The following is an 18,654-nucleotide window of genomic DNA, read 5'->3' as shown; positions in this document are numbered from 1 at the left end:
TTAAGGAGGCGGTAGAGTGGTCATGTGTTTCACGACACAAGACCAGGAAGCAGAGAAACCAGGGTATTTATAGGATTGTCTAAGTGGATATTGAATCTCCAAAAGTTGGAGACAGTGATGGTGAGCCAAACCTGAAAATACTTAAGCAATGAGAGGGAGTGAAGGAAGGTAAATAGGGACTTTGTAGGTTGATGGCAAGAGCTTCAAAGCACCGGGTGCTTACGAGGGGTGGGTCACAGTCTGGAAGGGGCAATGAGGGACAAGCAGGCATCCTACTACTATTAATGTTTTATTACTCACATTTTGACAGTGATCATATAATATATTCCAAGGCGTGGCATTGACTCTATGGGAAAACTCTGGCTTAGAATCTACCAGATCATTTCTAAATACTGCTCAGAACAACTAGAGACAACAAACTGAAGGCTTTTTGTATGTAGGAAAAGAAATACTGGAAAGTAACCCAAAGGTTCAGACTAGAAAATACACCAAGAATACTTTCTTTTTTACCCTAACACAGGTGAGACTTACCCAGTTTCAGCATATTTTTGACAATTTAAAACACTTTAGAAAACCGGAGATTTAAACCATGTAGACATTTGTAGGCGTAGCAAAATGATAGTCTCCCTTCCCAATCCTGTAAATCTGGCATCTCTACGGTTATGGTGACATTGTAAATAAGACAGCTACAACGCCCCAAAATAGTTTCACAACATCCAATTTTAAAGTTCATCCAAGCTGTCATTTTTTTTTTTCCCCTGCTGTGATTTCTTGCTGTCACCTAACATTTGAAATTCTGATTCAGGGTCATAACTAAGGTTTTAAAACAAGGCATAATACAATATTACTATTCCTTAACACTAACCCCAGGGGAAGAGACTGAGAGGAAGGGGCAGCTGGGGCATGGGTAGTTGTCATGTAAATAATGAACCATTGCTGGTAGGTGAAGACTCACCTCTCCACGAGCCTTTGCTCTGCCTCAATAGCACAATGCAACGCCGTGATGATAAACACAAACCATCGAAACCAAACCCTGTCATGCAAGGTGAGTTAGTTTGAAGGTATCTACACAAAGCCCCAAATCTGTAATCTTTAGAACATTTCTATTTTTAACTGTGTGTGTGTGTGTGTGTCTGTTTTTTCAGTCTTCATCCAAATGTTTGGCCTCACGGACACAGAGTCTAAGATTTTGATCCAGATTTAAAATATCTCAAAAACATATCCAGGGATTTTTGTTTCAAAAAATGCTTTTATGGGGATTCTAGTTTTGGTGCATTCGGGCACTTCCGGAAATGGCAGGCCTGGAAGGATAAAGTTCACAGCAGAGAGTTATGGTCTCATACTGTTTAACACTGCAATTTTTTAAAAATATTCTAGTCGTCTGTGGAAAAATTCCCACAAGAATGAGACGGCATGAAAATCAAACAACACTAGAAAATGCTTAGTAGAAATGTACAAATGGTCGGTTTTGAACCTGAAAGTTCTCAAGGGATTTTCTTCTTTGCTGAGGCTTCTGAAAAGAGCTCAGTTTATACCGTTTTGAGACCCATGAAAGCACAGCACACCTTTGGATTTCTGATGCCGCTATGCTGATCAGAGCCAAAACGTAGTGGCATTTGAGAAATATTGGCTGGTAAGTGAAATCACATTTAGACTTTTGGGTTTTATGTTGTGACTACATAGTTTCAAGGGAGAAGCCAGTTATAGATTGGTTTGTTGTGCTTTGTTTGATTCGGTGAGATTGAAATTTGTGAGGCATGAATTAAAAGGTAATTAATAATTCATAGAAACTGTTGAGATGGCCAGAACATACTTTCAGAAAAGGATTTTGGAATATCAGGGGCTTGATAAGATGATTCAGGATTGTTATCAGTGTATTGTGGATATTCTGTTCTCCTCCATTGGGTTAAAGAGTTTTATTTTCTTTCCTAAAAACAACGTGGCACATCTTCCATCTGAAAGCAATCAGCACAAATGCAAGTGATGCCTGTTCAAGCGGACTTTCAAAGACAGCACACACCAGTAACACAAAGAGCTCTTTCACATTTCAAGAATACAGTGATGGGAACTGGTACACATAATAGTAGAGAAAAAAAATTTTTTTTTAACTTCATGGAATGGGAGGTCAGGCTTCAGGCACTTCTTTGTCTGGCAACGGACAAAACCAAAAGGGCTCTGACCTGAATCTCGCATCTCTTTCTAATCTACCGCACATGAGGGACCAGAGACACCAATTACCGATGAGTCACAAGAGCAGACAGAAAACTGTTAGTAGGTCTTGACAATCAGGAACGACGATGCTTTGGAAAAACATGTGCTGGATGCCAAGTATGTAAGAAGTGTACCTTAGAAAGCGATGCCATTGTGTTAAGAAAAATGGAATTCCTGTCCAACTGGCCTTGTGGGATTTCATCTGTGCCATCATCTATACTGATGAAGCAGCTCTGGGTCTTGAAGCATCGTTTAAAAGTCTTCAAGAAAAATCATGAGGTGTATATAAACAGAACCATAAATTTTATGTGGAACTTGGTGCAAGCTGTCTTCATTTATCTTGTGTGCACTGGCAGTGGTCAGAGTGCAACTGGCCTTGGGAGGACTCTCACCATTTGAACTGAGATCCTAGTGGTCATCTGTTTCTACCACCCACTGGAAGCAGGAATCCATACTACGGTTCCCCGGACTGGCACCCTAGAATGATGGCCACCTGCTAGAACCTGGGTCAAGACTATGACACGGGCAGGCTCAGTGGATTTATGCATGATTATCAATTTAGAGCAACAAGAACCAAAAAGATCTAGTGAAACTTACTTTGGGGGGAAGGCTCAGTTTCTCTTTGTAAACTAAAAATAAAATGAGCCAATTCTACTGACAAAATCCCCTACGGGAAGAACTAAGACTAAAAACGGAAACTAACTGGTTTCAAAAGTAAAGAAATTTTTATTAAAATGGAATTAACATGAATGAAAAGCACAATCCACCCCCCCCCCCCAAAAAAAAGAAAAAAGGGGGAAAAGGGGAAAAATGGGGCAAAAAAGGAGGCGGGGGCGGGGCAGGGGGAAGAAAACAAACCAGAAAGCTGAGGATTGTTATGAGCCATGAGAACAATAGTCTGAAATACTCCGCATGGCACACTGGGTCTCCACGGGTCAGGGCTACGGCCTGTCCTGATGGAAGAAAATATATTCTTGAAGATAAAAGCTTCCAGGAGTAATTTAGGTATCTGTTAAGCAACACAGCCTTGGTAGGGGACCTTTTAAATTTAGTTTTGCCTTGTACTCAGTGTAAAATATTTGTACAAAAATATAGAAGGCATGGCTTGATGTTTAACGTCTGTGTTTTATTGTTGTTGGCACCAGAAAAAGCTCATGTTCTATGTTATGTCACTGTACATACTGTAAACAAGACTGCATTAATATTGTTTTATGAGTTTTTGTTTCAATGACTCTAGATTTTAAAAAATACATTCACAAACTACCTTATGTTTAAACACAATGATTCCCTTTTATTTCTTAACTGTACCCAAAATCCCACAATAAAAAAATCATTTAAAGCTGTGTGTTTCAAACTCATCACTTAGAAATAAAAACAAAACATAACATAAAAACAAAGATCAGTTTGCAACATAATTTAAAGAAGCTTCTGGTTCAAAATACCACAGCAGCAATATAAAGAGCTGGTGGCAATCGCATTTGGGGGTGAGACCCAAATCAATATATTTTGTCCACGTTGGCATCCAATTACAGTAGTTGTTAAATTCAATCCACAAAGTTATTGCTGAATTTGTTGCATGGAATTTGTGAAGATAGATTGTTCAGCAGCAGAACCACAGCAGTAAAAATGAGAACAGGGGGGATTTCATTGCTTTTGAGAGCTAAAGGGACCATGGTGAGGACATCTTGGTGATCACCTGAAGATAATCCTCAATTCCATTCTTGTGTGTTACCTGTTTAGAATAAATGCAAATGATAACCACCTTTACAGGAGGGGAAGAATCATTTACTTCAGAAACTGGAATAATTCCCCATGCCCTTACCCTGTTTGCCTAAACCACCAGATTGAGATGGCTCCATTTTCCTAACGTGTATTTCGTTCTCATTAATAGTACATCAGCTGCTAATGTATTTAGGCAAAATCAGTAGGATCACAGACTTTAAAAAGAAAATCTGTTTACATTAATTGTTTTCTTCAGAAATAAGCCACATTTGTTTTTGTTGTTGTTGGATTTTTTTTTTTTAATTTTTCCAGAAGAACAATTTGGTCAACTACTGTTTTGTTTAAAAAAATATTAAATACACCTGAGATTGCCAGTTGAGCTCTCTATATGTCTCCTGGAGATAACACTGCTGTGATGAACAGTGAAACAAAACAAACAAAACGAGGTAGGTTAAAACAGGAAGCGCAACACAGATCGTTTTGCAACACCTCGATACCACAGGCGGCCATGCTTGTAGCTTTGGAAAAAAAAAAAACCCAGACAGTCACGTAAAAGTTCAAATCATCCGAGTAAGAGTTTATAAGGACACAAGTCAACCTGAACTAAATACATACATATCTCTGCACAAATGTTGTTTACCGTATGTTGGGTAATTTGGAGGAAGGTAAAATGATTAGGGTCTCAGAAATTTGGCCAAAGCCTTGTTTTTAAGTTCTATCAACTCTGAACCAATGGTGCCCGCTGTGTCTCAGGCAGGCTTGGTAGTCTTGTCCCTTCTCTCACCAACCCAGAGAGAACACAGGCAGCTCAGAAACATTTATTGTTATTATTTTTTTTCAGTCATAGTTTTCATTTTCAGAAAGTGGCACCCTCAGGAGAAAGCTGGGAATGACCAGGGCTTGGATGTCATTCACTCCCCAATTCCCAGAAAGAACTCGACAAAGTCTCCCTCCTAATGAAGCCCAAAGCAAGTGACCTCTTAGCTGGAGGCTTTATGCATTAAAAAAAAGAATGTGTACATATATATGTATATATATATGTGTGTGTATATACATATATATATGTATATATATATATACACACATTTTTTTAGCTTGTTTCCCAGAAGCTCTTTTTGTCTGACCCCAACAGTCATCCCATCTTTTGCCCTGATCTGTTGCATAATAGCTGAGGGAAAGTTGTGTTACGGAGTCCCTCAATCGTTAGAGCCAACTTGACTCAATGGCACTACTATCCCGTTACACACATTCCATTCTGTACAGGGCCATATAAAAACAGGGCCTGTCAGACTCACAAAAATGGTAGTTGATTTTATTAGTCTAAGGCTAGTAGTTTAGCCATTTAAAATCTATTTCCCCAAAGAGGAGAAAACTAGTATTTTTCTTCTCTTAAAAATTCATTAGCCAGTTGCTATCAAAAAGCAACCTTTTGGGTTGGTGAAGGCAAAAGAGTTCTAAAATTACCCCACTATGCAATTATGGCCTTCAGTGTAAGGAGATAAGGTACATTTATTGTGCTGTCTCTCACCATTTGAAATTGGAAATTTTACAACATCTCGTATACTTAAAGCTAGCAGGCAGAAGGAATTAAAAAACAGACTCGTTTTCTCGGTATGCATTCTCTCCCCATTCTTACAAAGTAAGGGGGTAAAGAAAAAAGGTAACAAAACAAAACAAAACAAAACTCAAAATCCACCATAACACAGCTGAATCATAAGAGCACACAATATTTGTTTCTATCCCTAACTCCGAAGGGCACCATGGTCCATCTCTGTCCACAGACAACGCAGCATTCTTGGGGATCTCCTGGAAATTCCTGCCACCTTTTTCTCTCCTTCTCAACCAGGCTGCAACACTGAAAGATGGACTGTGGGCTGTACTGGGACGGGCAGAGAGAGAGGAAAAGGGGAAAGCGGGATGTTCAACCAAGCCTTCTGATTCTGCCTCTAGACTGGCATAAGTCCACATGAGTTATGTTCTTTTTAATTAGAAATAACGCCATGAAGATAAGTGCCAAGTGCTCTTCTGTTACCAGTTCATCATGGAATTTCTGTTGAGGGTCATGAAAAACACTTGGCTACTTCCTCCAGATCGCACGGATGCAAAAAATACCTGTTTGAAATTAAAAAGAAGTTAGTTCAACTGCATGGTTTCTTTTCCTCTTTTCTTCAACCGTCCATCCATTTTCTCTCACATGTTCTATCCTTGCCATGTGTCAGCTCTTAAGACTCAATGGCTGGTGTTTATAAAGTGCCTTTTAATACAGTGCATCCTCTGTAAACACTCCTGACTTTATTACTATGATTGTTACTATTACTTATTGTGGTACTGGCCTTCGGGAACATGGGAGGGGCTATATATTGATTTGCAACATCCCTTAGGATGCTTATGTTTTAAAAGGGAGTTTCGTGCTAGGGAATGTGCTAGACTTCTGGCCTAGGACACAACAGGTCTTTTGTTAATTTCTGGAAAGCCATAGAGGCTTTCTCCCATACTGACAAGAGGGCAGACTTTGGGACTGAAGGGAATCTTTTCAAATTCCCAAAGTCAGTGGAGGGGGGGGGGCGGAATTTTGGGGTCTACTGACTACTATACAACCTCAGTTCTCAATTTTTAAAGTTACGAAAAAAAATTATGTCATCAGATAGGATAAGGTGTTTAATGCCTATTCATTTGGTATGCCAAAAGTTAACTCTTGGCTTGTCAGCTGGTGCAGGCATATCCTAGGCCAAAGGAGATAATGGCATTAATAGAACCACAGTCCATTAGGTGTGGGTCTGTGAAATCATTTTATCAAACAACTAAGAGAAGTGAGCAAAATTTGGGTTATTGCTTGCTTGAATGTCAGTGAACCACTGCCCGAGCTAAATACTATTCCGGGCTGTGGCCTAGCCCTTCAATCAGCCAACGCCAAACTTTGGTCCAAGGCATTTACTTTTGTCACTAGTGTAAAGTCTCTGCTACCTCATTTCCACAACTCCTTCAGAAGAATGTTGTCTCTCCCAACAACGACTTCTTACAAAGTTCTGTGGAAATGCTTGGCATTCAGCTAAAGCTACGTATGTAAGTACAGCTACTGTTAGGGTCAATGAATCGAAATGTGGAAGTACAGAGGACCCATGGAAACACAATGGGGGAAAGAAAGGGCTGCTGTTCTCTCTAGGTTGTGTGCACCCTCGGCTCTAAACCTTGGGCCCCAGATACTGGTGTGGTCCCAGCTGGCTCCTGAGGGCATGGGCATGGCTTGAAATCGGCTTGCTGGGGTGGGTCTTCTATGAACTGGAGCGTGGTGGTCTATGCCCAGATCACTCCTAGTCTTATGATCCCCGGAGACTGGATTGGGCTGGAGTTTTGCCAGGGGTCAGGTCTGTTTCCTGGCATACTCTGGTAAGGCCCTGGAACCATCCGTGCCACCCACAGCTACTGTCTATCCAGACCACACCAGGTCAGACCAAGAGATGTACATCTGTTCAACCCATCACATTCTTTACTACAAGTGTTTATTCCTGCTGTTTGGGGGACAGCATTTCTAAGTTGGCCATAGTCACAAAGGATGAATTCGCAAATGAGCACAGCTTAGCTACTAACACTAAACACTCTGGGTTGGTCTACACGGAGGGCAAAGGAGAAGCAGTGTTGCCGAAGAATACCCTTCTGAGGCCACTGATCATGCCAGACGGACCCCACCAATTTCACTGCAAAACAGTCCCCCTATGACACTTCGGAAGAAACATGGCTGGAATGACACAGGACATGGCACTAGTTGAGTTTGTGATGGTGCATTTGTTAAGGAATGGGTGACAATTTTTGAAAGTTTATATTTCTATATGTCCAATGTTTTACATTTAAAAGTGGATATAATGTGATGGGTTAGGTTCCCATGGTGACTTTGTGACAAGTCTAAAAGTGGAGTGTGAAGCTGACCCTGTGTGAATGATTAACGATGGGCCAAGCCTCCCAAGTGCTTGGGAGAATTTGGGATGTCTGCTGAGTCATCGCAAGGCCTGTGGGCCACAAAAGTTACTACGGGTTTACAAGAAATTTTTGGAAGTTTTAATGTCTTTTTTAATATGTGAATACTATATTTTGAGGGTTCACGTGAGTCAAACCAAATAATGCCATTTGAAGATAATATTGATTGTTTAACACAGATGTGATTCAAATCAGTATAAAGGAAAATGAAGGTTTCACAGGTACCTGGTGGTCTCTTAAAATGCAAACACTAATGCAAATGTTGAAACGGATTTACCTTATCATTTCTTTCACATAGAAACTTTAACCTTTGAGCTCGCTTATGCATAAATACTCCATCCAAATGTCCTGTTTCCACTGACCGGATCTCAATAGCTTTCTCGCCCCAGCCCATTATCTGATTGGAATGAATGTAGGCTGTCAAAAGGAATTTCCAAAACTGCATTAAAAACATTAGATGGGCAATAACTCACAGCATCTGTTCACATCTTAACCACAAAAATGACAAACGACTTGAGATAAACAGACAAAGCAAGTCTTACAAGTGTTATTCACAGACTTTTTTTTTTTTTTTTTGTGGGATCAAATGGTTGTTTCACATTTCTTGACTTTCGTTTCATTTGGGGGGTGTAACTGCTGAAGGAGATAAGGAATGGTTAACCTACCCACAGACGTGGGCATTTCTCCCCATTGGAGCACCACATCCTTAGTTATCCGGCCATAGGTGTTTACATACACCCCCTCATCCTCATAGCAAACAAGCATTTCCATTCCATCTGTTTTAGGCAAGATGACAATGGCATGAGGAGTGATATTGCCCTGAATCTAGGAGACAAAGAAAGGCCAGGTATTATTCTTTTTAAAAAATAAGACAGCACCTTGACTATTAATCTCTAAGAATTGTACAAAAGGATCCCTCCCCCACCCCCTTTTTCATTCTAGAGACTGGCATTTTGCCCTGCTTTGCTTAATTTAACCACTGATCTGTCAGATACCCCACCATACAAATACAAACTTAGGCACTAGGTTGAGAATCCAATTCACTTGTTCCTAAAACAAACGACTACAACTGTGGAACACCTACTATGTGCCAAGCACTGGGCTCTTTACATGCATAATTCCTAGTCCTTAGGACAGCTCCCCGTGGTAGATATCTTTTTGGATGAGGCACCTGCATGTCAGAGGGGTTATGTAAATTGATCATAGTTGCACTGATATTTGGTGGTAGAATTGGGATTTGAGCTCCTGTCTCATGGACATTAAAACTCATGTGTTTTCCATCTACTTCTAAAAAAGATGAGGGGAATGAAAATCAACTGAATCTAATGGGAACAGCCTAAATGGGGTCAAAGGGTGGGACCCAAACAGACGCCTACAAATAGGCTATGAGCATACAACACAGAATGTTTTTCTGGGTGCCTACATAATGCAAATTAATGGCTTGTTTAGAAAAAAAATTTCCCCGAGCCGAGATGTCATGGTGGTCCAGTAGTTGCCTGGCTGGGTAGATGACAGGATCAAGGATGCTCACAGTGAGGCCCCAGTCACCTAGCTGAGAACATGAGCCGTGAGTCCTGTGTGCGTTTGCACATACCTGTGTGAAAAGCTCTGACACAGCAATGAACGCTGCGTGCGTGTGTGTGAGGCAGCGTGTGCGCGTTAGGCACTGAAACAACTTTTTTCAATTGTTGCGCTTCTTTGCAGTAAAGTCTTTAAACTCTCAAAATACCAATCAGCAACAGATCAGGCCTCAGATTTTCCTGACAGCGTCTACGGTACGTTAGCCTTGAGATTACGTACAGGAAACACAACTTGCACCGCACCAATCCTAATAAGTGGAACCATGTGCGGCATTTCTGTTTAAAAGTCAGGTTTGGGGCAATGTGTCAGTATTGCAATATTAATACTACAATTTGCAGGGGCTTATGGCAAGTACCTTAGAGGTGTTGCCTCATTTAATGCTGACGATAACCCTCTGGAATAGGTCCTTTAATCCCCGTTTTACAGATACGGAAGTCAAGGCTTGGAGGGACTGTCTAATGTGCCCATTACTGCACAATGAGTACATGCTAATGCCGGGGATGCACTCCAGTGTCTGATTCCTCTATACGACGCTCCCCTCAAGTTGAAGAGAGCAACAAAGACAGCACAAAGGGGCCACTGACTTCCCATGTAAAATGAGCCCATCTCCCTTCAAAAACTGAAAATAGGAACTCATCTACTACACTTTTGCTTCAAAAACACAATTTATGCCCCTGAAGGAAAAATATCATATGCATTTTCATCTAAAGTCCAACGAGACGACATGTCTAATACATGGCAAAGAATTGCTGTTATGTGTTACTCAGTTTCAAGCAGTCATAAAAATTAAATTCACATGTTTTGTGTATTAAAAGCATTGTCTATTTAGTGGAGGCTAAAAGTCCATCTGCTTAACCGATTAGTAAAAATTAGTAGGACTTCTGCTAAAAATTTGCAAGAGCAAATCTCTTTCCGCATGCACGTTGTTGTACACAGAACCTGGACAGCGGGCTCCCAGGAACTTACATGAGATGGGATGTAGATATCATAAGAGTTTCCTGAATCAACATCAATTACATGGAAACCAGTGTGTGAACCAAAAATAACCTTTAATCTTTGACCTTCTTCTACCGTGAGATCAACAAGCAGTGGCTTGTGCTGGAGATCTGCAAAAGACTTTAAAAAGCACCCCATGAGTGTCCACATTGTTCAAAGAGGTTATCTGAAAATTTTTTTCTTTTAGCCACAGCCTGGTGGAAGTTAATATCTGATTTTCTTACACTGAAAGTCCCGGAGATCTCTCTTTCAGCTTTAGGTCTATTCATATTCTGGCTCTAGGAGGAAGGGTCTAGCATCCTTTTGTGCCCCCTTCTCTACCCCTTGTCCTCTAGGGCAGAAAAGTGGTTTACCGTTGTCAGTTCTGATAGTGTCATTATACTTTAAAACTTGGCATCTGGGTGCTGCTGTTTCTTCCTGTTTATTTCTGGCCTTTTCCCTCTGGGGAAGGTACAGTCACTTCTCTCTGACTCCTTTTCTCCCCATGGAACAGCCGGGCCCAGGCATGGCCGTTACCCTTTCAGAGATAGCCTGGGGTAGACAGCTGGGCAGCTCTGTGCCTAGTCTGTTGAGGATTAACGGGCGTGCTCTGGTTCTGGTTTTCCCTCAGTGAGTGAGTGAGCATCAGACTGGCACCTTCTTTAAACTTACTGTTGACATCTGAGACTTAGATTTGGGCAATAGAGAAGGCAGGGGAGACTGGAACATCATAAGACTCATGACTTACGTTGGCTAGTTGGGCTTAACTAGGAAGGAAAAAAGAGAGCTCCAGCCAAGTTTATCAAGGTCCCATGTGTTTGAATCCAGAGCCCAAGCCCCAACAAGCTGTCAAGCATTCCTCTGTTTTCTTTTGCCATTATTCCTGCACAGCCGACCTTTATTGGGTCTTGATATCTGGGAGAGACTTTGTGAAACCACAAGTGCCTTAGCTATATGGCCATCGCCACCCAAACGGAGCGCCCTTTCTTCATCTTTTGCTAAAGGAGTCTCTGACTAGGGGAGGCTCTGGCCTCATCTCCTGCCAGCTCCAGTCCTCCCTGCTCCAGTCCTTGTCTTTGCACTGGCCTCCTTACGGGCTGGGTGCCACAGGTGGCATTTTGGCTGGTAAACCGACAGCAGTAACTTCCCAACCTGACTGGGAATGGGAACTTTGACTGAAAAGCGTTCACGGACAGAGATTTTGGCAGAACAGCAGCATTGCTCTGGCTTAGTTAGGAGTTATCCCTTAAGTGTTATTACTAACTTAATACATTCCAAAAATTTCTCTCCATGAAAGTGGAGGGGAGCCTATTTCCTTTGATGTACCTGCCTTCCTGAGCACCTCGCAAACGAGCCCCTTGCACTAACGGAACAGGAGAGGAGTGGGGTGATTCCGCCCCAAAGGGCGCCTCCTAATGTTTCCAAGGCAGCTTCTGCCCTTACATGGCATAAGTGGCAAGAAGGAGTACATAAAGGGTCAACGGGAGACAACAGTCACAAGGATGGGGAGAAAAAGTGAGGGCCAATGCGCTAGAAAGAAAGTGAGAGACACAGGCAGACAGAGACAAGGAGCAGAAGATAAATTCACGTGGGCTGTGGATAGACTCTGCAGCTCTGTAAACACCAGAGTGCTAGCAAGTACTGGTCCTTCCAGCATCTGGGGGGAGGGGTCAGCTTTCATGAGCTGGGGTCCACGACACTAGCATATCCTCATCACACCCTTGCTGAGTGCCATGAAGGTTGATCCAACCATGGTGGGTACAGACTCAGATAAGGTCAAAAACGAAAAAGCAGAATGCAGAGAAACCAAGCCATTTGTATGTAACCACATTCAGTATTCATTTCAGAGAAGTCTGGTAACATTGGGGATATATGCTCATTATGTGAGTTTTAGGGATTTTACCCCAAAAGGCTTATAAGGATGAGAAGATTTGGAGACATGGTTCATCCTTGAGATTTGGTGCTGCCATCGGTCTGCCTTTTTCAGATGACATATCAGAGAGCACCCTAGTTAGGTGGCTTAATAATGAAGTTCGTTGCCTAATATCACAACTAATGCTTTGCTCAGTAACCATCCCATACTAAATGTCCCTAGGAGATGATGATTTATAGACCTGAAATGAGGGAGGGCACACCCCAGTTTTTTCCCCTTTCATCTATCCCCCCACCTCCCAGTTAATTTTAACTTGACTAACTTTATAGCATTGATTGGTGCTTAGTCTTTGCTTTTGGAATAATAAATCTATATAAGAGTTCCTATACTTTTTTTTTTTTTTAATTTTTTTTTTCAACGTTTATTTATTTTTGGGACAGAGAGAGACAGAGCATGAACAGGGGAGGGGCAGAGAGAGAGGGAGACACAGAATCGGAAACAAGGCTCCAGGCTCTGAGCGGTCAGCACAGAGCCCGATGCGGGGCTCGAACTCACGGACCGCGAGATCGTGACCTGGCTGAAGTCGGACGCTTAACCGACTGCGCCACCCAGGCGCCCCAGAGTTCCTATACTTTTAAAAGGGGTTTATTATATATAGAAAAATTGGTACTGGTCGATGTGTGAGACAGATCACTTTGTTAACTGGTAGGAACCCAAAATCTAAAAAATCCCTTCTTTAGATAATCACATGCCCACTTACCTTAAATGCCATGAACTTATGATACGGTTTCGGAGCCCAGGCATATATCTCCACAGCATTCTTTAAGGCAATCACTAGGAATTTAATCCTTTCATATTTAACTGTAATAGAAAAACTATGAATTAAAAGAGTATATCAACTTATTCAGGTTTTTGCATTACTGACTGCGTAAGCCACGATATGGGAGTATACATTATAATTGAGGGTGATGCTCTTGGTGTGAGATCTGCTCATAGATACAGATTGAACTTTCTTCATTTTTTTTCTTTAAAAAAATTTTTTTTAGCATTTATTTATTATTGAGAGAGAGAGAGAGAGAGAGCGAGCGAGTGAGCATAAGCATGGGAGGGGCAGAGAGAGGGGGAGACACAGAATCTGAAGCAGGCTCCAGGCTCTGAGAAAGCTGTCAGCACAGAGCCTGATGCGGGGCTCGAACTCATGAACTGCGAGACCATGACCTGAGCTGAAGTCGGACACTCAACCAACTGAGCCACCCAGGTGCCCCTGAACTTTCTTTAAAGTACTCGGTCTGCAGATGCTTGGGGTCTTTGGCTTTACACTGAAAGCTCTTCATCTGAAGGCTTAGGACTCTCTTTAATCACTAGGTCTAGATGTGAATTACTCATTGTAAGAAGAATCTGCCTAATAGCCTTCCTGTTCCCTTGCCTGGCTTTCATAGTCACCCACACGGAAGATGCTGAGAGCTGGTATGGCCAAATGGTAGAAAAATTAGCAAATGGGTAGAGACATAAAGTGTGCCATTTGCTTATTATTCAAATTTGAATTCCAATTATTAGGAATTTATAAGTGATGAGTGCCTTTATAAAAAAGGCCCTAGAAAGATCCCTCTCTCCAGACACTACATGAGGTTGTGGCGAAAAGACAGCTGTCTATGAATGAGGAAGCAGGCCCTCACCAGACCCTGAGTCTACCAGCACCTTGCTCTTGGACTTCCCAGACTCCAGAATTGTGAGAAATAGACTCTTATTGTCCATGGTATTCTGCGGTAGCAACCTGAATAGGCTAACACAGTACTCTCAGCAGTTATTTACTTTATTGAATACCTGGATGAACAGAATACTTGTGTCCTAAAGAAACTGGACAGCCCAGGGCAACGAACTTAATTCTTGCTCTCCGAGCTCTCCCTTCTGTTTACATATTCTGTCTTTAATATACTTTCAACTACTTCTTCAGCCACTTATTTCCATATTTCTAAATAACATGTTTATAATTTTACTGATTTTTTTCATTATAGATATTATCTATCGACTTGAGAGTATGGAACAGATTTAGCTGATTAGAACTGTCTCCTCTCTGCACTTCTCTCTCTCAAACACACACATTTCTTCCTCACCCACACCTGTGATACAGTTATATTTTAAATTTTTGGTGAAATCAAGATCCCATGTTGAAATTATTATTGTTCACAGCTAACACATAATAGTATGCCACAACCACATTTCCTTTTTGGTTTTCTGTCATTTTTTCCCACTTCCTTATTGTCTATGTACCTATCTCTGACCACATAGACTTTCTGCTGGTACTGTAAAGGCCTTTGGTACAGTCACACATGGCAGGGAATCTATTAGTCACATTTTATTTTTCCTGGAGGCATCCCTTTTGGAATGCTCCTTGTTCTACTCTGCTTGGACTGACTTCTCTCTAGGCCTCTGTAGAGTTGTCATCTAAATTTCTTTCCCCCTCATTCTGGGTATTTTCTTCACCTTTTACCTGGATTCCTAGGTTTATTCCTTTATTTTGGTGGAACGCATCAGTCAGTAGTTTCCTGAGAAATAGGGTATGGAACATAAATGTTTGGAGAACCTGCACATCTGAAGGTGTCTTCATGCAACATTCAAAATTGACTCGCAGTTTGATGGCATGGTGGTTAAGTTCTATGTGTCAACCTGACTGGCCACAAAGTACCCGGATATTTGGCCAAACATTGTTCTGGGTGTGTCTGTGAGGGTTTTTCTGAATCATATTAACATCTGAGTGGGTACACTGAGTAAACCAGGCTGCTCTCCCAATATGGATGCGCCTCATCCAATCTATTACAGACCTCAATAGAATAAAAAGATTGAGTGACAGGACACCTCCTGTCTGACTATTGAGTTGGGAAACTGGTCTTTTCCAGACTTCAGATTGGGATTTAAACACTGGCTCTCCTGGGTCTCCAGATTGCTGACTACAGATCTTGGGACTTCTCAGCCTCCATAATTGTGTGAGGCAATTTCTTATAATAAACCTCTCTCTCTCTCTCTCTCTCTCTATATATATATATACATACATACACATATATACACATATATATACACACACATATACACATATATGCACACATACATACTTGTGTATATATGTTTATATTTATATACCTCTTTATATATATATATATATATATATATATATATATATATATGTGTGTGTGTGTGTGTACGTGTGTATCCTATTAGTTCTGTTTCTCTGGAGAACCCTATTTAATACAGATGGTTTATGAAATACTAGTTGAAGGCTTTGTTCCATCTTCTAGTATTGCTGCTAAATCTCAAGTCACCTAATTCTGTGCCTATTATATATAAACTATTTATTTTTTAATTATAATCTGGAAGCTTTAAGGACCTCCTCATTTCCTGGGTACTAAAATTCCATGTTAATATATCTTCCTGTGAATCTTTTTTTTCATTCACTATACCAGGTACTCAGTGAATCCTTTAAAAAAATTTTTGTTAATGTTTATTTAATTTTGAGAGAGAGAGGGAGAGAGAGATAGAGAGCGAGAGAGAGAGTGAGTTGCTCGAGCAGGGGAGAGGCAGAGATAGAGGGAGACACAGAATCTGAATCAGGCTCCAGGCTCTGAGCTGTCAGCACAGAGCCTGACGTGGGGCTTGAACTCACAAACTGTGAGATCATGATCTGAGCTGAAGTCAGATGGTTAACCAACTGAGCCACCCAGGTGCCCTTATGTGAATCTTTTAAATTTGGGATTTCAAGTCCTTATTCTAGAAATTTTCTTATATTTCTTTTTTGATACTTTCCTCCCTTTCCATTTCTTTTCTTTTTCTTAAAACTCATGTTACTTAGATTTTGAAGCACTTGGATTGATCCTTTTACTTTCTTACCTTTTCTTGCCCATTCTTTATGTCCTGCTTTCTAGGAGACCTCTCATCTTTATCTTCCGATACATTTCTTACACTTTTTATCCCTACCAGCATATTTTAATCTCTAAGATTTTTTCTTGGTCTCTGAATGACCTCCCCTGACCCTGCTCCAATGTTCTGTTTAATGATCCTTATGCTTCTGTTCTGGAAAGAGTTTTTCTAATTTCCCCGAGGTTATTAAAGTTTCTTTAAAATTTTTTTCACTCCTCATTATCTTTGTTTTGTCTACCGTCCTTTCTTTCTGTTTAATTTTCCTTCCTGTTAGCGGATGTCCCCACATCAGGTAGTGGGCTTACTCACTGCCAGGCTTCATGTGTGGGTGGTTAGATAGCAAGCTTTTTCATGGCACTTCAAATGTTAGTACCTGAACATCTTTTCTTTCCGGCTGTTTAGTTTCTCCAAAAACAAATCTTTCAGAGTCTTGCTTGGGAATATAAGTATGGTCGCCAACACTTTGGGAGCTAAACAGGGCTAGAAGGGGTGCGTCTGTGTGTGTGCGTGCGTGTGTATCTGTCTGTCTTTCCTGGCAATGCCGTATTCCCACAATTCAGATTGGTTGTGGCAACTTCTCATCCTCTGTTGCAGTGGGGGAGGACTTGTGGTCATCACCCATCCAACAATCCTATTTGCAGTTCCTCCTTCCACCTCTATCTCAGATACACCTGGGGCCTCAGACCCTGGGCCTTCCTGGGTTCAGTTATGTGGTTGGATTGATGTTGATGCTGTTCCTCACTGCAGATGTAGACTTCAGCATTTCCTGGTCATCTAGGTTAGGTCCTCGTCATTCAACTGTTCTTGTTCGATTCTGCTGATATCTCTTGTTTGCTGGTCTCTCTTCTTCTGGTCCCGTGTCCTTGTGGGTTTATGGCATTTTTAGTCCTTCATTGTTATTTTAATGAGTATTTGGAAGGGAGTGGACATAAATGTTTAAACTGGAGCACAGGACTTTATTCTGAATGTACTCTTTGAACTTGATCAATCTGATGTTTTTGGAAATAATGCAAGTATACCTTAAGTTCCAACAACATCTTAAACTGATAACAAATGCGTCATCAATACCTGACTGGAAAAAAATGGAATGATTCTGATTGAGTAAACAAGTCCACATCTTGACACTTACCAACTTTGTAATGTATGCAGCCTTCCAAGTCCCCAACTGTGATCCAGCCTTGTTTCTTTTCTACTTCTGGGTCGTTGTGCAGTATTCTGTTTCTTAGCCATGAAAGATAGTAAACTCGTAGCTTATTCTTTTTTCCTGTTGAAATAACAGAGCTCTAATTTCACACCCCTATGACAGCATTTTCTCTCAGTCCTTCCCCATCTCGATTTTATTTAATTCATTTATTTTATTTACAATTGTGTATGGTGTAAAGGCACAATAACCAGTGTCCCCAGCATCGTCATGCGTTGCCTATGCCAAGACTTATGATTAAAACACCTCCAAGTGTTTTGGACAAATAACCATTTTATAATTTGTCTTTACCTTCAGGTTGTTTCTTATCTGAGCAAGCTGCTCTTACTCTCTCTTCTCAATGCAAAGGGCAGTGTCAAGACCTAACTGTGTAACAGAATAGTTGATCAGAGTTCCAGAACATTCTAGATCTAATTACACGAAGGAGCGTTGATAACTGGACATTTTACTATGCTTATGTGTGACTGCTTTTCCCTCACTTTCTAACCTAACAACATATGTTAACGGAGAGCTTCTTATTCGCCTCCTCTATTACTTTAAAGATGACAGCTCGTGGTAGTTTTATTTTACCTAAGAACAACAACAAAAGAATTGTATACAGAGACAAGAGAAACAATTAATGAAGGTGACCTGGGCTCACAAGATAACCCTGGACACGTTTATGATTCTGAGATCACTTACTAAACAAAAATAGGAGAGAATGAGATGTGTACTTGGAAAATACAACATTCCCGTTGGTAAAGCGCTCCTGGGGTAAGGAATTCTGTGATAAGAAAACATCTTAAAAATGTTGAGGGGTACACAAGGAGCAAAATTTAATATACCCTATGAGATCATCTGAGTACCAGATAAGAACACGTGCCTTGGGGAGGCTCTTCCTAAGTGATCAGACATTTAGGCCTGTGGGCTCGACTTCTTGGGTACTTATTTTCCCTTGATTTCTCTTAGGGATCAAAAGATGTTTTATATTTTACAGATGTGATATATATAAGAAGAAGATTTATTTATTTTTTTAACTTTTTAAAAAAATATTTATTTTTAAGAAAGAGAATTGGGGGAGGGGCAGAGAGAGAGGCAGGCAGAGGATCAGAAGCAGGCTCCATGATGAAAGCAGTGAGCCCGACGCAGGGCTCAAATTCATGAACTGTGAGGTCATGACCTGAGCCTAAGTCTACTGCTCAACCTACTGAGCCACCCAGGCGCCCCC

General features: G+C 41.1%; 1 protein-coding gene across 11 annotated transcripts in view; it reads right to left on the bottom strand.

Moving 5' to 3' along the window:
* Positions 1-276: 276 nt before the first annotated feature.
* TNIK (TRAF2 and NCK interacting kinase) overlaps positions 277-18,654 on the bottom strand; it is a 396,267-nt gene continuing 377,889 nt past the window's right edge. For all 11 annotated transcript variants that reach the window (XM_045502990.1, XM_045502979.1, XM_045502982.1 and 8 more), the window contains 6 exons: positions 17,376-17,510; positions 13,095-13,195; positions 10,453-10,602; positions 8,571-8,730; positions 8,183-8,322; positions 277-6,045 (listed from right to left, as the gene is read on the bottom strand). In XM_045502990.1, coding sequence (XP_045358946.1) covers positions 5,962-6,045; positions 8,183-8,322; positions 8,571-8,730; positions 10,453-10,602; positions 13,095-13,195; positions 17,376-17,510 — 770 coding nt within the window. In that variant the 3' untranslated portion in view covers positions 277-5,961. The remainder of the gene's footprint in view (positions 6,046-8,182; positions 8,323-8,570; positions 8,731-10,452; positions 10,603-13,094; positions 13,196-17,375; positions 17,511-18,654) is intronic.

The sequence above is a fragment of the Leopardus geoffroyi genome, chromosome C2 (assembly GCF_018350155.1).
Source record: "Leopardus geoffroyi isolate Oge1 chromosome C2, O.geoffroyi_Oge1_pat1.0, whole genome shotgun sequence".
Taxonomy (NCBI): domain Eukaryota; kingdom Metazoa; phylum Chordata; class Mammalia; order Carnivora; family Felidae; genus Leopardus; species Leopardus geoffroyi.
Note: the sequence above shows the minus strand (reverse complement) of the source record. Positions and strands in the feature narration are given on the sequence as shown.